The 26,489-nt window shown below is 40.8% G+C and overlaps 2 protein-coding genes across 9 annotated transcripts; one reads left to right on the plus strand and one right to left on the minus strand.

Annotated features, from left to right (window-relative positions):
* Positions 1–1,132: 1,132 nt before the first annotated feature.
* FBXO45 (F-box protein 45) lies at positions 1,133–12,664 on the minus strand. Its single transcript, XM_072613660.1, has 3 exons — positions 12,263–12,664; positions 7,046–7,402; positions 1,133–3,721 (listed from the first exon to the last, which is right to left on the minus strand). The coding sequence occupies exons 1-3, from the start codon at positions 12,563–12,565 to the stop codon at positions 3,536–3,538; spliced, it is 846 nt and encodes a 281-aa protein (XP_072469761.1). The 5' UTR covers positions 12,566–12,664; the 3' UTR covers positions 1,133–3,535.
* A 119-nt stretch (positions 12,665–12,783) lies between these two features.
* On the plus strand, positions 12,784–25,622 carry WDR53 (WD repeat domain 53). 8 transcript variants are annotated; one of them, XM_072613654.1, is made up of 4 exons: positions 12,864–13,067; positions 16,298–16,352; positions 18,842–19,337; positions 24,476–25,622. In XM_072613654.1, the coding sequence occupies exons 3-4, from the start codon at positions 18,858–18,860 to the stop codon at positions 25,067–25,069; spliced, it is 1,074 nt and encodes a 357-aa protein (XP_072469755.1). In that variant the 5' UTR covers positions 12,864–13,067; positions 16,298–16,352; positions 18,842–18,857; the 3' UTR covers positions 25,070–25,622. The 8 variants fall into 8 exon arrangements, with proteins under 8 accessions (XP_072469758.1, XP_072469759.1, XP_072469755.1 ...); XM_072613655.1 differs by having other exon boundaries at positions 12,867–13,005; XM_072613652.1 differs by having other exon boundaries at positions 12,953–13,079.
* Positions 25,623–26,489: the final 867 nt, after the last annotated feature.

The raw sequence follows: 26,489 nt of genomic DNA on the forward strand, positions 1-26,489 counted from the left end.
CCCTTTGCCTACAATATACTTGGGTTTCCCGTCTCCAAACCTCTTCCCTTAACTCCACTTACATCAAACTGTCATCTCTTACCACTGACTGCTAAACTTCTAGCATGATTAATCTAAGTTCACTGCCTCTGGTTTCCTGCCCCCCACCCCCACCCCTTCCCATCCCCCCACCACTCCGCCATAATGTGGCTTTTGTCCCCATCGATCTACTCAACTTGCTTTCTCCAGGGTTTCTAAACCCTCGATTCCCAAAGCCTTGACCTTTCTAAACACAGCATTTAATAACAAAATCCACCTTCTTCCTTCCTTTTTCTTAGTTTGGCTTCCATGGCATTTTCCTCTCCTGATTCTCCCCTTACTTATCTGAGAACTCCTTCATTTTCCTCTTCCTGCCCCCCATGCATAGTTGTCCCCCAAAGCTTTGTCCTCAGATCTCTCTACTTTCTCCCTTAACAATCTCATCTAAACCAGCCCCAATCTCCCCCACTTGCAGATGTCAGTCGGATACCTCAACCTCTGTCCAAAACAGAATTAGGGGTACATCAGACAAGCAAACTTTTTTAAAGCAAGTTATACCCAGAAACTATTTCCTCAGACATATAAGAACTTTTAATTACCACTGAGGACTTCATAACCTCAAACCACCTTGTTCTTCCCTAACTAGAGCACACAGCTGATGATGTCGCTAAGGTTAAACAGAATATTAATAAATAAAAAATAATGAAAATGTTTTGATTCTCCATAATGAAGGAACTCTCCTAGTTGCCCCACTCTGTACAAAGAATTAGATGCTTCATTTGACTTTTACAAACTCATTTTAAATATAACTAACATCAACTTCCTTTTCAATTGCCTTTCCACCACAGAGCTCCAATTGCTTTAGATCTGGCTTTCATTAGCGTATACTAGTGACCAAGAGGCAAAACTTGAGGCAGAAAAGGAACACGTTACAACCTTCAATAACTACATCTTCCACAGCTGCAAAACAAGCATGATACTTGCATAATTGTGAGCCTCGAATGAGAAGTTATGTAAAATGCTCAGGAATACTTAAAAAACCTTACAGAAAGATAATCTGTTATAATATGAATACTATCTAGGCAGTGATGAAAAAGAATAAGATGCCAATTCCTTGAACATTGTAACAGTTTATTTGAATATTTTATACAGCTAGTATTGGTCTCCAATAAATTATATCAAGTTATAAGTGAAGGCTCTTTATTTTTCTTGGCTGCCCTCCCCCTATTACTTCAACTTTACTTCATAGAAATTGCAAATGGGATACTGGGATATTGAAAACTCCTGCAAGAAAGATAAGGTCTATTATGAGATATTTTGACAATGAGCGATGGTAAGTTCGCTGTGCACCAACTATGTGTCTCTATTGTCCAAATAGCACCTATAAAACTGAGGAGCAAACAAAACATTAAATGGATGTGTCAAATTTTACAAATAAAATACTCAGGAAGAGGTCTTGGAATTGGCTGTATTTTTAATAAGAAAGTGATAAGTAATAGGGGAATTTCTATTCTTCAAACTGGAGCCAACTGAAATGAGGCCAGTTCTCACTCTTCTTTATGTAAATTAGTTTTTTTATATTGCTGTAGCAGCTATCTAACACACTTGCACTCACAACCCCACTATATTCAACTGTAATATGGTGGTGAAAGATTTCTTCCATGGATACATATGCAACAAAGGAGGATCCTCAACAGGTGTCCCCTTTGAAGCAATATTCCAAAGGTAAAATACCTTAAAGTCTTTCAAACGGCAGCATGTAATGCATCTTTGTTCAGGGGCTGATTTCTCCCACTCTTTCAGATGATTATCTAGTATTACAAACATAATTCTCCAGAAGACACCCAAGAATCCCAGCCAGCTGCCTGCTGTACCATATACCCTGATTTTATTAGATCTAAAAACAAACATACACACGGCAACAGCCTAAGAGGCACAAAGATTTCACTTCTCCCTTAAAGCAAGCTCTTAACACAAAGACAGGTTTGAAATCACACAATTCATGTTTTAACACAGAAAAATGATGTAATTGCTTTTACTCCAATCACTCCACCCCCAACATCTTAGTCCATATGTTGAACATTATCAATTCCAAGGAGACAGGGGATAAGAAGCTACTTCTTCATGAATTCATAAATTTAGGTAGGGGTAAACCTTGGAATCATTTACAAAGCCTTCCTGCTTCCTACCAACCTGAAGCTTTCGGGGAATATATGACAAGTCCTGGGTGGCCAATTATTTTCAATGAGGATAGGAACATTCTTAGCCTCTGAGATCAGAACTGATAAGAATTCCTATCACCCAAGAGAATAAGCATTATTTTGGTAACCCATCAGTGGTTTAGCTGCTTGCATGGTACAAACATGGCAGAATTGTTGAAAAGATATCCAACAGTCTCTACTACATTAAAAGTACAAAGCAAAAGGGAAAAATAATCCAATAATCCTTTTCCTAAGGCCAATTTATTATACTACCATGGGTCTTGAATTTAATATTTTCAAGAGCAAATATAATTGTGTGTGTCTGAAGATGAGACACTTTTTTTCTTGGAAGGCCAAGACATAGGGTTAGACATCACATATATGCATATTGGGGATATTTTTAAATCATCCTTATTGACACTAACATGTAACCAAAAATAGATTTGCCTTCTTTCACTCTTCAACAGAAAGGAAATTTTCAGTTACAAGATCTGGGGTGTTGTCATCATCATTTTGGATTATGAAAACGAATGCAATAGCTATGGAAACCGTAAGTCAAATATAATACAAAATGAACCAACACAGCACCTCTCTGTAAACTCCTTTTTTTAAGTATATTAGCTATCTAGTTGTCCCAAAAGTTGTTCTAATTTGTACCATGTAGTGGTTTTTCTTTTAAGAAATTAAACCAGAACAAAGCAACTCTTTGTCCTTTTTGGTTTTTTTTTACAGTTTTTTTTACATGTACTGTATATACAACTTTTAAAATAGCTGCACAATTTTCTCTCTGTTAGAGAAGTGCAGTCCAGGCAGACCATGCTTCTCAGTATATTAAAAATATTAAATAAAACCCAACCAGCTTCATTCTCTAATAGCCAAGCTGGCTGACAGGGGATTGGGGAGTTGGGAATGTGAGGGAGTGGAGAACAGGCAGTTGTAAAATGGGATCAGTCTCTCTTCACAAATACACTACTTACAAATCTCAAAGTTATCTCCTCATCTTATCCCTGTCACAGCATCTTGGAAATCTCACCTTAAACAACTGAGATCACACATTGCTAGCTTTGAGATGAAATCTGTTGCAACATGCACATATCAACTGCCCACTCAACCAACTGCAACCCTGAGGATTTTTCTGGACTGGTTGAAAGAGGAAACATAAAGACAATCCCTGCTGTAGAGTTGCTTCTCCAGTTTACAATTCCATGTATTTCCCAGGCTGTTTCTTGGACAAGCATGCATGGCATTGTCATCTCATGATTCCACTCTCCACAAGCAGATTTCTCCTCCATTCCTGGATCCCAACAAAGCCACTGTCATCCATCCAATGGTTTCCCCAGATAAACCAAAGTCACCTCCGTGTTGCCATACACAGCAGACACTGCTGGATATAAGCAGACCTTTGGCAGTCCTCTAAATGCAACCCCTAGGAACTCGTAGCCACGTTCAAAAGCTAAAGTCTTATCTTCCATGTCTAGGATCACTCGAATCCTTTCTCCTATCTGCAAAGAAAAAGAAAAAGAAAAATTAGAAGAAAAGCCACAAAGGGATAGCTAGAAGACTATGAAACAGAATCTAGGAAGTTGACAACAAAACTAAGGATATGAATACATGAATATTCTAAGGAATTAGAAGTTTCTTAAATTAAAGAGCATTTTGGTCCTAATTATGGGTCTGTGTGTGTGTGCATGCACATGAATGAATACTAAAAATTAGGAAAGTATGTATAAAATTTTTTTTAAAAAACCCATGTACATGTGCATAATGGATACATATAACATGTATGTATAATAAACACATAGAATCAATTCTTCTACTATGACTAATAATAAATGATATTTAAACAGCACCTTTAAAATCTGCAAAGCACTTTCCTTCTTTGGAGCTCTACAAGTCAGTATGGTAGGTACAAGTACTACTTTGCTCCCACTTTACAAATGAGGGAAACTGAACAACTGACTTGTCCATGGCCAGATGGCCAGTCAGAGGTGGGATGTGAACCCAGGTACTCCTGACTCCAAATGGAACATTCTGTACGCTGCACATCTGCTCTATGATGGAGAGGCAGCCATCTCTTTGCTAAGGCCAAATCCTCTACTTGTGAAGTTAATCCCCTTTCCTTCAATCATTCCCTCTCTCTTTCACCTTTTTATTATTCTTTCTCTACTGGCTTCTTCCCCATTAAAAAAAACCCTCTTTCATTTGATGCTGAAATCCCTTCAAGCCACTGTCCCACATGTCTCCTCTCCCTCAGAGCTAAACAAGTCTGTGTATACTCATTGCCTCCATTTTCTCACCTCTCTCACTTCTTAAACCTTTGTGTAGCCTGGCTTCCAACCCTACCACTCACTGAAATTGTTCACTCCAAGGTTAATGAAGATCTCAACTGCTAAATCCTATAGTTTCTCAGTCCTCATATCCCTTGACAGCTCTTGCAACTTCTGACATTTCAGCTAGCCCTACCCCTGAAAACTCTTCCCTGGGCATCGGTGACATTGCTCAGTCCTATGCATCCTCCTTTGGCATGACCCATTTCCCACCATCAAGCATGGCTGTACCCTAAGGCTCTATCCTGGGCCCTTTTTTCTCCTCTCTCTATATTCTCTTCTCTTCCTTAGTGATCTCATCAACTCCCATAAGTTCAATTACAGCTTATATCCAGAAGTGTCCCAATCTATACATCCTTACTTTATCTCCTCCTGAGATCGAGTCCCAAATTACCACCTGCTTGATCTGGGTGTTTCATCAGAAACTCAAATACAACACATCCAAAACACATCCTTTCTGCTCCTAAATGTGGTCTTTCTCAATACTTGCTTACTTCTGTTAAGGGTACCATTACCCTCCTGATCAGCCATGTTTGTACCCTAAATGTCATTCCGGACTCTTCCCTCACTGTCTTACCCTCCAATCAGCTGCCCAGTCTTGTAAATTCTACCTTCACAACATCTCTTGCATCTGTCTTCTTTCCATTCCCAAATCTACTCTAATCCAGGCCCTTATCACTTTCCACCTAGAATATTTTAGAAGCCTCCCCAATGGTCTTCCTAAATCCATATCCCGTAGAGCTACCAGAATATTTCTAAGACACAGAATGATCATGTTACTCCCCTGCTCAAAAATATCCAATGGCTCCCTACCGAAATCAGGAAAAATACATTCTTCAGTCCAACATTCTCTAATATCTGCTCTACTTATCCATAATTTTTTTCATATTATTCTCCTTCATGCACTCTATAATTCCAGACAAACAGGACTACCAACTACTCCCTAAACCTGGCATTCCATTCCCCATCCCCATACTTTCATAGATGATCTATCTCCTATGCCTATAATACACTCACTCCTTATCTCTAACTCTTAGAATCCTTATTAAGTCTTAGCAATGGTGTCTTTCTTGAGTCCTCACAATTGTTACATTAGTGTTCTCTCTTTACTCAAATCACTTTGATTTTTCTTATCTCTATATGTGGCCCCTTCCCTCCCAAAAAAAGAATATAAGTTCCTTGGAAAGGAACTTTATCATTTTTTTTTATCTTTGTATTCCTAATAAAGTACTCAATGTTTGTTAAAGTAAATTTAATTTGTTTATTCAAGATGAAGAGTTTTCATATCATTTACTTTTATTAAAAATTAACGTACTGACTGAGGCAGAGCTGAATGATGTGCCCAGTTCAGCCACCACATCCCATATATCCTCTATTTGAAGGAATATTTTCCTGGGAAGCAACTACTGGAACATATGATAATTTATCAAAAACTGAAAACTAAAAATTAAGAGATTTTTAAAATTACCTCTACTCCAAACACCAATGAATTTACAGCTTTTGTTACCATGAAAAGGCAAAGCTGGCTACAACCATTGAAAGCATGTGAACATCTATTTGGCATAAAGCAGCAGCAATGCTTGTTAAATTATTCTATTAGTACAATATAACTAAGTATTTTCTCACTTCAGAAATTAAAGGAAGAAAAGATAAAGAATAACCAAAGGAACACTAACGTTGGTTATCAAGCCAGTAATCAACAAGGACGTGGCATCAACTTTTCCCACCTATAACAGATTCTACAGAGGACGTATACAGTAGTCAAGTACCTATTTCTTTTCATAGAAAAGGCAAATCTGAGGAAATATCACAAAGCTTGCAGTTTACCTGGACCCTCTGTTACAGAAATACTAGAAGCCCTCAGAATACTGAGTGGATCCAGAGAAGGATATCAAGCAGTAGCAACGAAACTTTTTATAAGAACAAGAGAACAATCTGGGAAATGTGTTGGAAAAGATGGCAACCAAAGACAAGATAGGATGATTAAAGGTTATGTACATATTACTAGATAGCAGCTCCATGACATCTAGGATGACAGAGAGATGACTTCTTCTCTGAAGGAGTTCAGAATTTCTCCCCACTAGCAGAAATCATCCCAAAGCTCTCTCACTACATTCTCCAAGGAAGGCAGAGTGATATCATGGAAAGAGCACTAAATTTGGAAGCAGAGAATTTGGGCTTAAATCCCAGTTCTTTACAGACTAACTCTGTAATGTTAGCAAAGTTATCTCATCTCTCTGGGACTGATTCCTTGTCTGTTAAATGAAGGAACTAGACTTGATGACCCCTAAAAATCACTTTTAGCTGCAGCTTTATAATCCTATGTGAATTAAGTTGATAACCTGCAAGAAATCCCTAGGGAATATTAGGATACAATAACGAAGTAAAAAGGAGATATGATCACCTTAAGGATACGCTAGGCCCACAGCTTTTGTCATCCACAACTTTTCTTGTGTGATTCCAGGGTGTGCCAATAGCAGGCAAGGCCCAGTTTCTCACCTGATATTTTGGTGCATTATTGCACTGTGGAAAACTGCCATTGACTTCCCCATTATGCAGTAGGTTATTGTCCACTAGGTTCCAGCCCCAGCTCTGGTCGTCGCTGCCCAGCAATGCCACATAACCCTGACACTGCATTGGGGCCCGTTTTGTGGCAATTCCAATCACAGCCACGGTGCCCAGAGGGCCTTCCCACCAGACCTCCCAAGCATGACGGCCCTCACTGAAACCAATCTTGGTCCTTGCACCATCAGTGCTCTGGGCGATGGGATTCCGATGTAAAGTGAATCCATTCTTCTTAATGTAGACATTCCTGGAACAGTCATTGGTGCTAAAGGCATGTTGGAAGGCACGTACCTAGAAATGGTGAGACAGAAGTCCAAAAAAAATAGAAAATTAGCACCCCTTATATATTAAAAATCACCTGAACCTTAAGTTCTATATAAAACTACACAGCTTAAATTAAAATTCAGAATAAAATAATAAATAAACAGATGAATGAATAAATAAACTGAAGTTTCTCGATAGGCAACAAAAAATTTAAACTGTATCTTAAAAATTCAGCCATGATGTTTTCAGCGTTATTTAATCCAAATTCCCAATGAGCAAGTCACACTGTTGGCTCATACTGAACCAACTAAAAGTCTTATAAATTGTTTTTAAACCAGATCTCCTAATCCTGTAGTTCTGTGACATAATGTTCTGAATATAAGTACAAGTTTTTATATTATCTCTTTTAAATATCATCTCATTAACCTCCACCAGCCTAAGTATTTTTAAAATTCCAATTTTGTCACCAACATGCTACCTATGCCTCCCAGTTTTATCACAGATGAACATTCCTCTCCTATCACTGACAAAAATGTTCAACATACTGGGGCACAGGACAGACTTCTATAGTATGCCATTAAAGATCTCACTCCACAATGACAGCTATGCTTAAAGTGTAATGATTATTTAGCTGTCCACCTATCTACATCATCACTTATCTATACTATCACATCTTTCCATCTTTTACATAAGAAAAAGACCAACAAGAAAAACTACCAAATGCCTTGCTGAAATCAAGATATCCAATGTCTACAGCACTCCCCAATGTACCTTTCAAAAAGAAGAAAATAAAGTTCAATTTAGCTTGACTTGTTTTTAGTGAATCCATGCTGGTTCCTACTGATCATCACTCTTTACAAAGACAAGAAAGCTCAAAAATCACTGGACTAATAAATTCTACAGTGATGCAGACTATGAACCTCACAACTATCATTCTCTAGTTTCTGAAATTTTTTTTGCCTTTTTTGGAAATAGATATATTTACCCAACTACAGTCCCTCTTCCATGATCCATGATTCTCAAACATTATTAACAATGGTTTTACAACTACCTATGCAAGTTTTTTAGCTACTTCCAGAATGCAATTTGTCTGATTCTAAAGATGAAGTGATTTAAAGAATATAGTTCTTTCTCTCACTGCTGCCTTATTTATTTGGGGCTTTAACTGCCCTTTTGAATGCTTATTCTGTCTTTTCTAGTCAAATATCAATCTCTTTGAAGAAAATAGAAGCAAATATAAGTTGAGTAGTTATAATTTATGTTACCTGTTAAAATATACCATCTACCCCCAAGTAGTGAGCTCAGTATTGCCTATTGTATCAAAGCTAGAGTCTTTAGGTTAACTAATATTCAATACCTTCTACCATTCCATCTCATTTTCTATTACTACTGCATAGATCCTCAACTCCAGCCCAGTCAACTGGTTTCTAATCCTTCATATGTGACTTGTTCCCATTGTCAGGTCTTCTTAAAACATCAATAGACATATGTTATCTTCCTCTTGGCCACACTGTTGCTGACAAGAATAATATTTTTAAACAAAACAGACCTTCCAGTAGCTCTAAAATTTATGAAAAAATTTTAACAACCACAAACTCAGCAGTACTGCCCTGGGTCGGCCACCTTCTTGCCTGATATTACTCACGCAATGAGCCATAATCACTGACATCTTATGAAGTAATTCATCCGCCAGATAGATAGCATCTAAATGCAATCATTAGGACTTATAAAGTAAAGCTCAAAGGGAGACTGCTAATGATATGCCAGATCAGTTAGAGCTACCATTTTACCTCAAAAGTAAAGATACTTTAAAAAAAAAAAAAGTAGCTACTTTGCATAATATTGTCCTTTAGTAAATTCCACTTTTGGGTTTCTGTGATGTTTTTTTAAATATGTAAGTCAATTTACATTTTAGAACAGGATGCCAAAATATTAAAATGAATAGGTCTGTGGGTGGCACCTACTGAAATGGTTAACCATCATTTTTCACCTGAAAGAATATGACATCTGCCTGCCACTATCTTACTGCTTTTGTGTTTTACTAAACACAATAGATTAAGTAACCCTATATCTGTTTTAGGAAGCAATATTTCCCAGGGAGTCTGTGTCAGCTTAGTTTTCCTATTAAAAACTCATGTGTTCCATAACATAAATATCATAAGCATGCTTTCACTGACAAAAATGCTCATTCATAACCCAGCATCATACAGTGGAAAGTCCACGTTAGGATGCTTGTCAGTCTTTGTTGTATTTGACATTGCTTATCATTCATTCTATACCATCAGTCTCCTAACTCATCCCTTTCTTTTCTGGTTCTTTTTCCTCTTTTGCTCTGAAATCCCTATTTATGAGAAATCTCCAAGCCTTGGTCCTTAATCCTTTGCTTTTTTTTCTCTTTCCCCTCATTTGTCTACTTTAATTTGATCTACTCAAATTCAATACATCCCTGCTCAAATTATTTTTTTTCCTCCCCAAACAGTTCCTCCTGCCACGTTCTATCACATTCAATGGCTCTAAAATCTTGCTATCATCTTTAACTCCTACTTCATGCTCCATATCCAAGCATGTTGCCATTGGTGTTGTTCAGTCGTGACTCTTCATGACCCCATTTGGGGTTTTCCTGGTAAAGATACCAGAGAGGTTTGCCAAGACCATAGACAACAACAAAAACCAACAAACTAAAAGTAGGCTGAAGAACGGACCTCAGAGGAAAAACTACTGTAACCCACTTGTTATTTAAAAAAAAAAAAGAGTCTAAAAAAGTGAGGTGACATGCCCAAGGGCCCAGAATTACTTATTGGTAAAGCCAAGACTAAAATCCAGGGCTCTTTCCACTACATTAAGTTATCTTCCTCTTATATCCAGGCTATCCCCTCCACCCTCAGTAATAAAGATACTTCCACATCACTACATGCCAGGTCACCACAACAGACTCTTACAGCTGGTTTCCCTGATTCTTGGCTCTTCCCAATTCCTGCCATACTAAACTATATTTGCCACTACTTTCTCTACGTCACTTCCCACTCAAAAACCCTCAAAGTTGTCTGTTCTTCCTGTATCAAATTTGAACTTCTTCGCCTAGCTGCTAACATCCCTGTAACCTGTCTCCATCCTACATTTTCACTTCATGCTCTTTTGGGGGAAACTAGGTGACAGTGAATTGGGCACCTGGTCTGTTCAAATCCTTACTAGCTGTGTGATCCTGGGCAAGTCACTTAACCTGTTTGCCTCAGTTTTCTCAAATGTAAAATGAGGATAATAATAGCACGTACCTCCCAGAATTGCTGTGAAGCTCAACTGGGACAAGTGTAAAGCTCCTGACTGACACAGTGCCTGACACATAGTAGGTGCTGTATAAATGACAGCTATTACTACCATTATTTAACTCCCAAACACGCCTATGCATTTTAATCACAAAAGGTCTCATGCTTGCTCCATGTAAATTATACGCATGCCTTCCTTCCCATGTCTTCTGCCTGGAATGCCCTTCCTTCTATAACATACTCAAATCTTACCAGCCATTCAAAAAAGCTGCTAAAGTTACATCTCCACAAAGATCAACGATTCCTGCCTTAGTTCCCTCTCCTCTCCAAATACCTTACATATCCCTTAGATTGCAAGCTTCTGGGGAAAGTGCAGAATTGCTTCTTTTCACTTCTGCAGATTGCATTGTACAGAAAAGACAGTCAACAAGTGCTGAACGATTTATCAAATGACCAACAATGTATTCTCCTAATCTCTTTCATCTTACAACCATTAAAGAAAAAGGTTTTAAGTAGAAAAAGTGTAATTCTGCTTCTGTGCCATAACACTACAGCTATCTGAGGAAAAGTTCCCCTAGCCTGACATACAGACTGATCCTAAGAAGTGAACTATTACGACAGACTAAGAATGTATGTTAAACATTCAAGAATTAGTTACACTTGATATCACCATAAATGGCAGATACCCTAAACATGAATTGTGCATATCTATTTACTTTAGTACAAAAAAGCAAAAACAATAAAATGAGGGGACTACAATAATTAGCTGTTCGGCAGAAACTGACTGAGCAAAATCTGTTCAGATGTGAAAGCTGAATTTCTGAAAGACTACTTCCAAACACTTTTCCTGAATTCAGGAACTTCTCAGTGTCAGCCAACACACACTTTCATTTTTTAATGATAAAAAGTCTTTGACACCTAAGCTACAGCCAACATAACCTCCTGACAAGGCACAATTAAAACACGTAGAAAGTCTGAGCTCTGCAGGGAAACACCAAGTAACGGTGTGGGCTTGGGGGTATCGCTTACAGCACCGGTAAGGAGCCCGGGCGGTGTAGGGTCACGGAACCGTCTCCTGACACGCTAAGCCAAGCCGGGCTCCAGCTCCCACACCTAAGGCCACTCCAGCTTTGCGCCCGGGTCCCGCGGACAAGTCCCGGCCCCCGTCCTGGTCCACACGCGCATCTCGGGGCACCCACTCCTGGCCCCCAGCTCCTCCCGATTGTTTACACGGGGCTGGAGTATTTCCTAGGCGGCCGCACCACGCACAGCCATCACTGGAGGATTGTTAGCTCCCTCTATGACTAAGGCGCCCAGGCGGGTCCTCCGACAAACAGAGGGTTCGAAGCAGGCACGAGAGAAAAAGCGAACCGGACCGCGACAACGGGGGGCGGGGGTCCTGGCCCTGCCAAGTCTGGAGGATGCCCGGGCAAACCTGCCATCGCCAGCCTGTGCATAACAAGTTCTTAGGCCGGGGCACTAAAGGCTCCGGGGAACCCGGGGAACGACCGCAAGCGCCCCGGTGGGAGAACGAGCGATGCGGGGGGCGGGGAGAGGGCGCACAGGTACCGCTGGAGGAACAAGGGGCGCTGGGCTCGGAGGGCCGGGCAGGGCCGCCGCTCACCTTGGCCTTGTAGCTGGGCAGGTTGCAGAGGATGTCGGTGCGCAGCGCCTCCTCGGCCAGGCTGCGGGCGCACAGGCTCCGCCACACCTCGCTGTTCTCGTCGCCGTGCAGGCAGCGGTACCAGTGCTTGCACACCAGCGCGCAGCTCCGCAGCTCCGACAGCTCCAAGTACGAGAACACCAGCTCCAGCACCCGGCTCGGCAGCCGGCCCCCGACCCCCGGCGACCCCGAGCCTCCTCCTCCTCCGCCGGCGCCGCCTCCGCTGCCGCCCGGGGCCGCCGGGGGCGCCGCCGGAGCCGCCATCGCCGCTCCCCAAGCCGCCCGGAGGCCGCCACGACCGCCTCCCGCCGTCTCTGCCCCGGAGGCCGAATCCGGCTCGGAGGCAGGAGCGGCTCCCTCTCCGGCCCCACCAACCGCCGCGCCGAACCCCCGTCCCCACCCCCGCCCGCACCGGGGCGTCCGCCGGCCCCGCCCCACTGTGGGCAAGGGACGCTGCGTCCGCGCGGTCGCCTCGGCGGCCCGTCACGCCCCTTCCTTCCCTCTCCCCGCGCCTTCCCTCCGGCTCCTCGCGGCTGGGCGCAAGCGCGGTAACCGTCCGAGGGCCGCGGCCGCCCAGCGGCGCGCCTGCGGCTCCGCCATGCCGGTTGAGGGCACGAGGCGAGGACGTCGGTCCTTCGATAGGCTCCTCTTGGACCCGGATGTGACTGTTCCAGAGACAACGGACCGCGAGGAGCCCATCCCTGGTGAGTCGGCCGAGGATTGGGCGCTGCGCCATGAGATCATCAGCAGGCGCCGGGAAGGCCAGGTGTGCGGACAGGTAACGGCTTGGGCTGCTCGGGGGGGGGCTCCGGTTCTAGGGGCTCCTGGCTTCGCCGGCTCTCTGAGCGGCCGCTTTCGTTGTCGGAGATTGTTTCTCCTCGGTCCAGAGCTACCTGCCGGGGTCCCGGGGTCCCTGGAGGCGCCTGGGCCTGGGCCCCGCCACCCACCTCCGGCCCTTGTCCTTAGGTGAAGGCCGGCCGTGCAGGGGACGCGTTGTCTGACCAGATGATTTCCTGGGATCGTAGTAAAGGGGCACTCGGAGCTGGAAGGATACTTAGTTGGTTTCCCTATGGGCCAGTTGCCCCTGCTCGAGACTCATTTGAAGGAATGCCTCTTGTGTTGGGCTCTTTAACGTTTTTTGCAGTATAAAGAGCGACGTAGAGGCGTGCTGCGAGGGATCTGGGGGGAAAGCTAGCCTTAATGAAAGAATTTGTGCAGCCCCTGCCTAGGTCTGTTTGTCTCTGTTGTATGTATTTGCGTCGACCTAGCCTAGGTAGGATGCTGGACGAGCGGGGGGGACCTGCTGCTCAAGTAGAGCTTGAATCTTATTCTGTTTAGTGGTTTCCCGCACACAGGCACGTCAAGTGGCCCTAGTTCTCTTGATAAAGCCATTTTCATCATTTTGGGTCACGTAGGCTGGTCCCTTTTTGACCTTGTCTCTAGACAAGACTGAATGAAGGAGCACTGCTAGCAAAGGGTTGATTGCCACATGGAGAATTTGCCCTTTTCTTTCTAAGTTAGATACTCCAGAGGTTTTGGACCCCTACCGAGGAAACTGTTCTAATGTTAATTTCATGCTGCAATTGACAACCTCTGAGAGAGATTCTTTTCTGTGGTAAGCCCTGCAGAAATGCAGTGGGGAATATGGGTCTTTGGTTTCACCTCCCTTTTTTCAGTAGAATTCCCTAAGGGCTCAAATGAACCCAGGAACCCAAAGGTTCCCCATTGGGACACTCTGCACGTACTTATCTTGCTGAGAAATGCCCTGAATTCATAATGAAACTATTTCTTCTCCAACACCATTGGAAACTTCCATTGCCCTTGTGACTGGATCTCAGGTATTTAGGGGTGAGCTGTTTCTGGTATTTTTAACCCTATCAGGAGTTGTTCGATTTTTTTTTTTCAACATTGACTTGTTAATCTTGATAATAGGAGGGAAGGACTGAGGGAAGTGTTTTCTCCCAAGGGGTTCTAAGAAGGGGAAGTGATGCTAAAGACAACTTTTACCCATTTTACAAAAGAATTTGACCACTGGAAGTGTAAGGAGCTGGGTGGAATGTTGCTCCATTCTTAGCAATCCTTTTCCACTGTGATACAAGAGCAGGAATCATCATGGTGGCACCTCATTTCGGAAATGTCAAGATCTGATTTAATTCAGACAGTAAAACATTGATTAAGCCAACATTTATTGAATCCTTGTGTACAGGACACTCTGGTAAGCTGTTCCCTTCCTATGATTTCCCTCCCAGTTCTGGCTAGTTTATTAACATTGCTGAAGATTGGCACTTGAGTGTTTGGCAAACTCTAATAAGTAATTCCCCTTGATTTTACCGAAAACAAATTTCAGGGATCCAGAGGTAACTTACTGTTCCAGGATAATCCTCTGTCTAGTAAATGCTGATTGACCTCATAAATCTAGATCCACCCATGATGAGTGTGGAAATTCACACCTTTCTTGCCTTGGCCATGAATTTGCTGCTAGCTCGACACACCCCATTATGTAGGTCCCCAGTTTATTTTTCTGACTGGTTTGGGTGGGCAGTTAACCTCACCCTTATGATTCACAGAATTAGCTGTGAAACCTGTTTTTCTTCCAGAACTGAAAGTTTAAGGAAGGCTGTCACTAAATGACCTTATCTTAGGGCACCAAATTATTACTACTTGTTCCTGTCAGGAAGTATTTACAGGAAGTTCATTTGATTTGGGTTAGGATATTTTATTAAAACTAAAATGTCAGCTTATTAACTTTCTGAAATTAATCATTAAAAACTGCATCTTTGGAACTTAAGTTGGACCTTTTCAGAGGAGACTTGATTTTAGGCAACATGTTATAATAATGTGCTGGATTTGGCATCAGAAGACCTAGGACCAAATCCCACTTAAGATAATAATAGTACGCACTGATGCTGCTTTAACGTTTGCAAACCCTTTATATGTTATCCAGTTTGATCCTCACAACAAACTGGCTGTATTCATTTTACAGATGAAACTGAGGCTCAGAGATAGTCAGTGACCTGCAGAGGGTGACAGCTATTAGGTGTCAGAAGCAGAATTTAGAGCCAGTACAGCGCTCGCCATAGACATGGAGCTGGAAAGGACCCTGGAAGAGGTCTAGACCTACTCCCTCATTTTATAAATGAGAAAACTTATGCATAGTGGCCTTGCTCAGGGTCACTCAGAGAACATGGAGAAAAGCCAGAATTTGCACCCAAGTACTCTGATTGCAGATACAGCACTCTTCTCTGCATCATGCCTTTGTGATCTTAGGCAAATCATTTAACTTTCATTTTCTCATTTATAAAATACATTGCTAAAATTCATAGTCAGCCCGACAGCATTACTCAGGCCCACGCTGAGGCAGATGCAAAAGAACTAGAATTACATTTACCAAATATTTCTTAAGTACATTCTTTGTGCAATATTCTGATATAAGATCTGGATGATCCATACCCCACATGAATTTAAAATCTAATTAGGGGTATAGGACCTGCACAGGCAATCTAGTTAATTTATATGAATGAGTGCAAGCAGACCACTTAAATATAAAGGCTAAATTATCTGGGTGGACCACCTGGTGGTACAGTAGATAGAGCACCTGCCCTGAAGTCAGGAAGATGAGATAATGACTTTCAGACATTAGCTGTGTGACCCTGGGCAAGTCACTTAATCCTGTCTGCCTCAGTTCCTTCATCTGTAAAATAAGCTGGAAAAGGAAATGTCAAACCACTGCAGTATCTTTTCCAAGAAAACCCCAAATGGGTCACGGAAGTCAGACACAACTGAGCAAGAACAAAAATGACCAAAGCAGGGTCAAAGTGGCTGCTGTTGTTAATGGTTAAGATTGATAGCAATACCAACTCACTGTTATAAAGCACTTAAGATTTGCAAGTGTGCAAATATTATATATATATATTATATAATCATATATAATAATGTATATATTATGACATAATATATATTATATATAATTATTATATATATTATCCCCTTTTACAGATGAAGAAACTGAGGCTCTGAGATGTTCAATGACTTGCCTCCGATCACATAACTAGTAAGTGTCTGAGGTAGAAGATGAGTCTCCTGACTTCAGATCCATTCGTTATCCTAGCCATGATGCCATGCAACTTCTCAATTCTAAGTGTAGACAGAAATATACCTTGAATGATCTTTCTGATGATTCTTGCAAATTTGTACCTAGAAAAAAAGCTGACTAATTTTATGGGGGTTATAGTCTATACTAGGGAAAAGACCTGAGAAAGAAAAAGAATAGTTTAACTGCAAAAAGTATTTATCTGAGCAGTTTCTGTGGTTCTTGGCAGAGGATTTCTTAGCTGTCCCTCTCTTTGAATATTTGGTACTAAAAATCAAAGCACTGGAATTCTTTGGTTTTTTTCCCTCCAAGTCATTTCATTTCCTGGGTTCTCCTTCCTTTTATTTGCTTCAATCTCTAGTTGGTCAGTGTCTCCTTGCAATAAAAAGTTGCTGTTTTGTTGTGCTTTTTTTTTACTTTGTTGACTTTGTAGAAATTGCTGCATTTGGTTATGTAGAAAAGCAGTGGGGTTGCTATTTTAAGCTTGCTTTGATAATTTAACTTGGAATATCCCCACACATTCAATTAGTTGATAAGTCCTATTATTTCTACTTCAACAATATATTTCACAGCTCTACTCTCCTTTCAGCTTCTATTTTAACAACTGTTAATCAGTCCCTCATCCCTTCTCAACTAGACTTTTGTAATAAACTCCCTGATTTTCCTCTTTCCAATTTACTCTTTATTCCACCAACTGAGTAAATCTTTCTCCTGCACTACTCTGATTAGAGCCTTTTCAGATCTAGCATCTGTTCTGATTGCCTCCAGGTTCACAAATTTTACTTCATCCTTTGTTTTCACATACCAAATAGGGGCAGTTAGGTGGTGTAGTGGATAGAGCACCAGTGCAGGAGTCAGGAGGACCTGAGTTCAAATTTCACCTCAGACACTTGACAATCACTAGCTGTGTGACCTTGGGCAAGTCACTTAATCCCAATTGCCTCATCCTGGGTCACCTCCAGTCATCCTGATGAATATCTGGTCACTGGATTCAGATGGCTGTGGAGGAGAAGTGAGGCTGGTGACCTGCCTCACTCACTCAAAACAAAGTCGTGTGTGTGTGGGATGGCTCCGGTCCCTACTTAAATTAATTACTCAGAGGCCTCTCAAAGTGATGACAGAAAGTTTATTTATTCGATTCTCAAGAAGCGGGACAATCCTATACCAGTTCACCTGGAGTAGGAAAGACAAAGACAAAGAAAAGGCAGTGATTTATATAGACCCTAACGCAAGTCCCTCCTCCCCCACTGACCATTATCCTCATTAGCTGAGAATATGAGCTTACATTCTAGACACGAAATCTAACCAATCCTTTTTGAAATGAAGACATCAAGGAATTATGTGAGTTTTATCCAATCACTGAGACCCTAACACACTACACAGTTTTATATCCTTATATGGAACTATTCTATTCTAAAAATATTGTAACCTTGAGCCTTTAGGTCTTACCTCATCCCTGGGAGAAGAATTACAATCTGAGAAGTCTTCACTAAACCTATTCCACTCAAGTGCAAGTCATGTCATCATTTCTCTGATGGCATGGTCTTTGGCAACAAAGGACAAACATACATACACATACCAAAATCTGAGACCAAAAAAAGAAACTTTGATCAGCTGCTAGATCCTTTTATTAAGTTTACAAAACAATGATAGGGATTCAGTTCTGACCCTGGATTAAATTCATTCATATGTGTTATCTTAAAGCAAGAATAACTTTGGCAGTGTAATATTTCCCTGTTCCAAGCTACACTAAAGGTGGAGTCACTAGGGCCCTTATCCTAACTGACTTGCTTACTTCCAAGGTCAAGTCTAGGTAACCAGGACACCCTGAAAAGTTACACTTTTGCATACTCTATAGATTGTTAGACCATGTCATTAGGCAAAAGTAACATGATAAAGTGAAAAGGAGGCCTTTATTCTAATCCTGGCTCTGTCACTTAATATTGTTGCTTTTAGAGTTGGAAAGAACCTTCAGAAACTGAGGCATAGAGAGCTTTACATGAGATGCCCAAAAGTACGTAGGTAATAAGTGGCAGAACCAGAATTATAACTCTCTGGCTTCCAATTCAGTGCTGTTTAGTTATGTAACCTTGAAGAAATCACTTAGCATCTCTGCATTTTTATTCCAGTTGTTTTGTTTGTAAAATAAGGAAAGGACCTGACCTATCTACTTCACAGTGTTGTTTTGTGGATTAGATGAGGCGCTCAGTACAAAAACATTTTGAAAAGCACAGTACAAAAGTGAAGAATTATAAGTGACTTATTTTTTGTACAACTTATTCAGATGCTTGTGTCTCAAATTTCATGTAATTATATATGTTGTATTTTAAGTTTGACTTTTTAAACTATTTTCTGCCTTTTTTTAACATTTGGATTAGACAATGTTATATTTGTCTACTACAATTAAGTTCTTGAAGAATATGTTAGATTTTTATTTTTTTCCTTCATAGACTCTTCTGACTTATAATGGCAGTCAAATGGACTAATGGACATTCTTCTCCTATTCTGTGCTTGGGTGCAAATAAAGAAGGGCTGGTGGCTTCAGGAGCAGAGGGCGGTGACCTCATAACTTGGAGCCAAGAAGGGATTCCATTAGGACAGATACAATTTCAAGGGACTGATGATGTTACCTGTGTCAGATTTTCTCCTACCTGTCCTTACAAACTGTATGCATCACACGGTGAAGTTATTAGCATCCTGGATGTCAGATCCTTCAAAGGTTCCATTGACGATTTCCACGTGAATGAAGAGGAAATCAATTGCCTTTCATTGAATGAAACAGAAAACCTCCTAGCTTCTGCAGATGACTCTGGAACAATCAAAATCTTAGACTTGGAAAACAAACGGGTTAGCCGATCTCTGAGGAAGCATTCAAACATCTGTTCTTCTGTTGCTTTTCGGCCCCAAAGACCTCAGAGCCTATTGTCATGTGGACTAGACATGCAGGTGATTTTTGCAAATCAGTATGTGGGTGATTGCTAAACTAATTATTACTTACCATATCAAATTACCCATTTGAGCTAAAGATCTTTCTATTCTACCCTACTTCAAGTTTCCTTACCTATTTACGAGCTATGGACATTTCCTCTTTATCACTATATTGGTAAAGAATCATCCCACAGATGTAAAGATTTAATTATTTGACTTTGTGCCAGTGGGAAAGAGGACTGAAAACAGCATTACCTTGTAACTCAAGGGAACAGGAACTAGAAGTGGGCTGAATCACTTATTTCTAGCCCTATGTTTTATATTTACTATAGAATTACAAAATGTGATAATTACACTATAATCTATTAGTTAATAGAGTACTGTGCGGACAATACTAGTGTGTGTACTAGTTAACAGCTAGAGTGCTGTGTTTGGTTCTAGACACCACATTTTAAGAATTACATTGAAAAAAATTAAAGAACAACTAGAGAAGGATAACCAGGATATTGAGAGTTAAAAAATAATCTTATGCAAACAGCTGGAGATGATGAACCTGGAGAAGAGATGACTAAGGGAGATATAATGGTAATCTTCAAATATTTATAAGACTGTCACACAAAAGAAAGAATGTACCTATTTCCTGATACTCCAGTAGTAGGAACAATAGATAAAAGTCACATGGAGGTAGATTTTAATTCAGTAAAGAAAGAACCTTGATTACTCTAGCTATCTAATGGACAGTCCTGTAATACTCACCCCTGGACATGTTTAAGTAAAGGCTTGATGACCCAGCTTCTCAGGGATTCCATAAAACAGACAAGGTGGGAGATTGGACTAGATCAGAGGTGTCACACTCAAGGCCCATGCCTAAGTAGGTTAAAATGTAGTTGGAAGATGCTTGACAACTTAAATAAAAATGCAGTACAACATAGTGTTAATTTGTGGTCTTCTATATCAATATTCAGCCTACAGGAATTCCTTTCTATTTGAGTTTGACACCACTGGACTAGATGACCTCTAAGGTTCCTTCCAACTCTTAGTTCTGTGAATTAAGTCCCTTCAACTCTGATTCTGGTGGTTTTTATACAGTCTTTTATCCCTGTGATACCTTTAAACCCCTCAAGTTTTATTCAAGATCTTTATGAACTTCATACATTGTTCATTGCTATTGGTAAAAAAAAAATGCGTACATACTCATGCAGAAGGACTTCTTATACTACCAAAGCTAGGTATTTACATAAGCAGCTACCACTGTAAAGCTTGGACACTGGCCATTCTTTTCAAACCCTCTCTACTAGTTCTCCCAGCCATTCTGAACTATCCTTCCTCATTTTAGATAGATGATTACTAACAACAGTGATGCTTTAAAGTTTATAAAACTGTATGCATTATCACATTTGCCCTGTTGTAACCTTGCTCTCTCTACCTCTACTGTATATGATGAGCTTTCTCCAGTTGTTCAGTGCTCTAGTACAGAGCCTAGTACAGAGGTTCAGAGCTGAGAATAGCTATAGGCCATGCAGCTAAAAGATGCATTTAGTAACTCTATGTAGGGATTTATATGGGCAAACTGCTAAAAGATACTCTCCTGAAGGTTTCCTTCAAGCTATGAGCTTGACCAAGTCAGTGTCAGAAAGGCCAGACAACTGGGCAAGATTATGTCTTATACAGTGAGATATAGAAATCACATAATTCCCAAGCAGACTAAATTAACAAAATGCCTTATCTTCAGGAGAGATTTTTAAAAGTTAAACAAAAGTAATGAGTGGCAAGAAGTTCTTACCAGATTTCTACATTTTTCTTTTCTGAGAAAGTCTTTATTCAATGGCACCAACAACAGGATTTTTGCAAATTTATACATCTTTGTCTCTTACCAAAGAAATTATAACAAGGTATAGCTATACATTTTACCATCCCTTTTGATTTGCATCGCCTGACAGATGTACTAAGAGTTCACTGAAACAGGCAAGGAGATTTTAGGACCAAAGTGGGATTTATTAAAATCCTTGAAAGCTTGGAAATACCAAATATCTCTATAACTGAGATTTTGAGTGTTTTTCTTCTCTCTCACTTGTCCAAACCTTTATTATACCAGTGAATATGTCTGGGGAAGGGAAAAAGATAACCTCATATGGCAGACATGGATGAGAGAGAATTTTTCCCCTGGTGGTTCTTATGGTAGAGCTAGTATCAGAGACATTTAGCCTTTGCAGAAACTGTACTTTAAAGGAGGACATTGTTAACTAAAATGAATCTCTAAATGATGAAGTATGTAGGGGAAGCAGATTGTTGGTTTTCTGAGGTTTTTTTGGAGAGGGAGGTGGCATATCTTCCCTGTCTTCTCCAGGCAAACTTCATGTCAGAAGAGGTATTAGCAGCTTGCCAACCTACTTGTGAAAGGTATTAACCTTCCAATCTGCCAAAGAGTGTCTTGTCCAGAAATCTGCCTTTCTTATGTGCCCAGTCTGCTCTTTTGTCATTTCTCCCTCCCTTTGTAAATACCTGCCCCAGCCCTAAAACTCTCTAAATTGTTTTCATCTTTAAGATGCTCTTTTTTTGTGCTCTGTCTCCCTATTTTCAGGTCCCCCCCCCCCCCCAAAAAAAGTCCTAGTGTCAGATACTGACAAATATGGCTTCGTGGTTTGCCCAGGAATTTGAATGTGCCAGCCTTCCAACATTTGGGGGATATTAAAGGGTGTGGCAGAGAAAGAAGTGTTTAGGTAAGGCAGGGATGGTTTGAGAATCCAGAATGATTGGTAATGACTTGAGGTTTCAAGCCAGCTATTCTTGAAGGTATCTAAGACTCCTGAGAACACATTTGAATGTTTTGAGGGAAGCATGAATTTGATCAAGCAGGTGAAAATCTTTGTGGGTATAGAATGTCTGATAAGGTGAAGAAGTAGTCTGGACATTGGGGAGGCAAATACAAAAAATAGTGTAGGAACCTGGATAGTGTTGAAAAAACCTTGATTATATCCAAATGCTTTTCAGCAGTGTAGTTTCGGGATTTCCTTTTACTTCTCAAATACTTAGACCTCATTTGGTTTTAGTGTTTAATTTCTTATTTTAGATTCCTTAATATTTCTTTGATCTCAGTGTGATTTTGCTTCATGGTTGCCTGCTATTTATAAAATGTAGCAGTCTCCACCTAAGTGGATCTTCGGGATAATGTCTTGCAAGCAGAAGCACAAATTTAGGAGAGACATTTGGTAGCTACTAGATGTCACGACTCTTGAGAATGAGTTTATGAAAATGGCCTTAATGTGGTGAGAGGAGACCTCTTCAGTTATAAAATCAGATGCTAATAGCATCAAACTCATCTATCTAATGGTTCACTTTTGACTCAGAAAACAAAGGCATGCATGTTTAGGTGTCCAGTGTAATTCACAAAAAAAATTAAAATTTTAGAATAAAACTTTAACTCCCTGTTTAAACAGAGGGAAAAATCCTGATATGTTTTCACTTTTAGACAGAGAAGAGGAAATAAATGATTCAAATGCAAAATTCTTGCCAGAAGCTTAGTAACTTTATTTTTAGATGGGCTTAAATTGGTTTTATAGATTTTAGTTAACATCTATAAAGTCAGTTTAGGAAAAAGCAGGGATCAGGAAGCCTCAGGCACATAGGTTTTCAGATATAGGAGTATGAAGAAATTGACAGTGGTCTAAGACTCCCAAGTCCATGCTTTTAGGAATCTCCTAGATCAGGTTGTGTGTAACGGCTGATCAAATGAGCTCTGGATCATGGCAACTCCCAGATCAGAGCCCATCAAGGGTTTTTTTATTGGAGTTAAAAAAGTCCTGCTCAGGTGTGACTGATGAGTTTTCTTCCACCAAGGTCACAGTCAAGAAATTGCCAACCAGGTAGGAAACTAGATCTATCCAACTCAGATTGACTCAAGTATAGAAACTGCCAGACCAGGGGAGAGACAAAGGAAGGGGGTTAGGTGACTAGGGGCTAAACAGCCTGTAAAAGACTAGGCTAGAAAAAACAAACTACAACAAGATTGTCCAAGACTGTGATTATTTAAATCATTTTCTATTCCTAGCATAACCTGGTGTCTGTGTCATTAAGGTATATGATGCCAGATATTACCTGGAGGTCAATCAAATCAAGCATTTATTAAGCACTTATTGTGTACCAGGCACTGTGCTAAGTAATGGAAAGAATAAACAGTCCCTGCCCTAGAGGATCTGACATCCTAATAGGGTAAACAACATGAACGTAAATGGGTTTATACAAGATACATACAGTAACAAAGCAGATGATAATTCTTCTTTAATGTCATTTTCATTGATAAAATCATATCAGTTTCTGATATGGAACTATTTGGTACCAAGGACTTTAGTGGCAAGAACTTTCTTTTTTGGGTCTCCAGTAGTTAAGGCACCTGCAGGAGCAGTTGCCAGGCTTCATCTTACCAGGATGATGGCTGAGGGCACTGGGCTGGAAACATTGTTGTTCCCAAGGCCCTTGGGTTCAGAGTACTAGACCATCTCCATGAGGGTCTGAGGGGAGATGCAGGTTATGGTGGTAGTGATGGTGATTTGACTTGCTTGGTACATAGTGCTTCCTGTCTCTCCCTCAGGATGCCTTGCTGCTTCAGCTTTGGCTGGTTTGCCTGTCCTGAAAGTGTCAGTTGATTGGTAGTTGGTAGGGACAACTAGCCTGCTTCCACAAGCTGTAAGAGCTGGTGGCCTGGGGGTGCTGCCTCTCTGTGCTTTTGTGTTGGGGTGTTGCCTCTCCCAGGGCTCTGTTGTCTGTCTTTCTCTCTCCCCCTCCTTCCTATCTCTCATCTCAGTGGGATATGCTGCATCCTCAAATTCTAATCAGACATGCATTTTCATTAAAGGAGACTACATAACTGACTAAATCTGATTACTGAACAAAATGTCTAGAACTATTTGAGTGTGTGAAAGAATGACAAGCAGCAGCCTAACATAATAAAAACTGTGCTGCTGGTCTTGGAGCAGGAAGTCTGTGCTCACAGGCCAGTCACTGAACTTCCTAGAGCTAATTTCCTTACCCACAAAATTAGGATAATAGTTGTACCGCTTACCTCCTAGTGTTGTTGGAAAGAAAGCCATTTGCAAGTCCTAAAGGACTATTAAAAATGTCAGTTGTTATTATATGTGACTTTTGACTTTTATTTGAAGGTAATGCTGTGGAACCTACAGAAAGCTCGGCCTCTCTGGATGGCAAACTTACAGGAAGACGAAACAGACGAGACAGGAGAACAGGCATCTGGTCAGCTCTTTAATCCTGCCCTCGCTCACTCTCTCTCCGTCGCATCTTGTGGGAATGTTTTTAGTTGTGGTGCTGAAGATGGCAAAGTCCGAATTTTTAGAGTATTGGGAGTCAAATGTGAACAAGAAGTAGGGTTTAAGGGCCATACTCTGGGGGTATCACAGGTACACTTCCTTCCAGATTCCTATTTGCTGCTCAGTGGAGGGAATGATGGGAAGGTAATGTTATGGGATGTGAGCAGCAAAGTTGGGGGGAAACAGAAGAGTCCTGTAAAATTCACCCATAGGAAGAAAACTAAAACATCAACCTGTCCCAAACAAAAAGGAAATGATAATGCTTTAGAAACAGATGAAACAGTATGTACTGAACCCTTACCAAAGCTCACTGTTGAACATGGGGAAAAAGTGAACTGGATCTCATATACCAAGATAAAGGGGGCTGGAAAGATCCTTGTTGCTGATCAGAGTAGTTCTATATCTGTATATCCCCTAAGTGACTTCTAAATTCAATAAAGAAATCATTTAAAATCCATAGTAGGAGAATCTACCATCATTGGTTCTTCAGTATTTTGAAACACTTCACTCTATCCTATGCTTCTGACCCCAACTGACACTTAAGTTCCCTACGCTGGAGCCTTGCACTCCTGATTGATGGAGACTCTCCAAATCCAGCCCAACCCAAACCCAGTACACTCTGCTGCCATTTTCATGAGGTTCCTCCCCTCTCCCCACCCTTTTCTGGGAACAATAATCAAATCAGCACCACATAGCTGAAAGGATATGTCAAGGCCTTGTGGTTTCACTCCCCACCCCTGAGTATTCCCAAACCAAACCTACCCCCTCCTGACTACCATTCTCTTTTGTGTTTTATATTCCCCTATTAGAATGGAAGCTCCTTAAGGGCAGAGTCTTGTCTTTTTTATGTATTTTATGCTCAGTTCTCTGCACCGTGCCTGACATATGCATCCCTTAATGCTTTCTATTTGTTAAGAACCAAACATAATGCCTAAGATTGGAGGTACTTTAATAAAGACTTAATTGATTGAAGAATGCAAAATCCCTTACTCTTCATTTAAATGACAACTGGGGACATGCACTCCACCATCAGGATTGTAGGAAATTTAAGGAAAAGGAGTGTGAGCTCAGTACAAGTTCATGGAAGCAAGTTCCAACTAGGATTGGGTCCCACAGTTATGTCGCCCATCTGTCCAGGGTCAGACGCTGGTAAGTGAGGCCAAATTTGAACTCAGGAACATGAGTCTTTCTGACTCCAGGCCCCAGTGCTTTGTCCACTCTACCCCCTAGCTGCCAGGATCAGCTTTAGGCATCATTTTAATAGTTATTAAGTACCCTGGATTTACTGGGTGCTGAACAGGACAAAATCATAACCCCGCTTTGTGGTCTGCTACTAGAATGTCCACTTCTGAGGTGAGCATAAATGCTGAAGAATTCAAGGAAATTGTAAACACTGTTTGATAACAGGACCATACCTTGAGGTCATTTTAACTTCCCAACTCTAATCATACTGCAGACCAGTAAAATGCTAACAATTCTTTATTACTATGGTTATTTCACCAGTGAAGCTTCAGAGTGGCAACTCTAAGGAACTGGAGGCTGGGGGTAGGGAAGAGGAGAATGCAGGGACAAACAGTTAAGTATTTCAAGTTTATAGGGTATGATAACTAGGCACCTTGGGCAACAAAATTTTTGTGGACTGGTAAAACGTTGTCATAGAATGCTGTTTGGTAACACTGGTTTAATCCACCTCTGCCCTTCGGTACACTGAAGTCTTCCATCCAAAATGGTTATTACAGATCGGTTTTACTCTTTATTCCCAGAATGTCAGGAGGTGTTGAGCTGGGAGATTAAACTTGCCCTTGTTTGTGGTAATTTTCCAGAGGAAGAAACATGATAACTCCTTAAA

This window comes from Notamacropus eugenii, chromosome 5 (genome assembly GCF_028372415.1).
Source record: "Notamacropus eugenii isolate mMacEug1 chromosome 5, mMacEug1.pri_v2, whole genome shotgun sequence".
NCBI lineage: Eukaryota > Metazoa > Chordata > Mammalia > Diprotodontia > Macropodidae > Notamacropus > Notamacropus eugenii.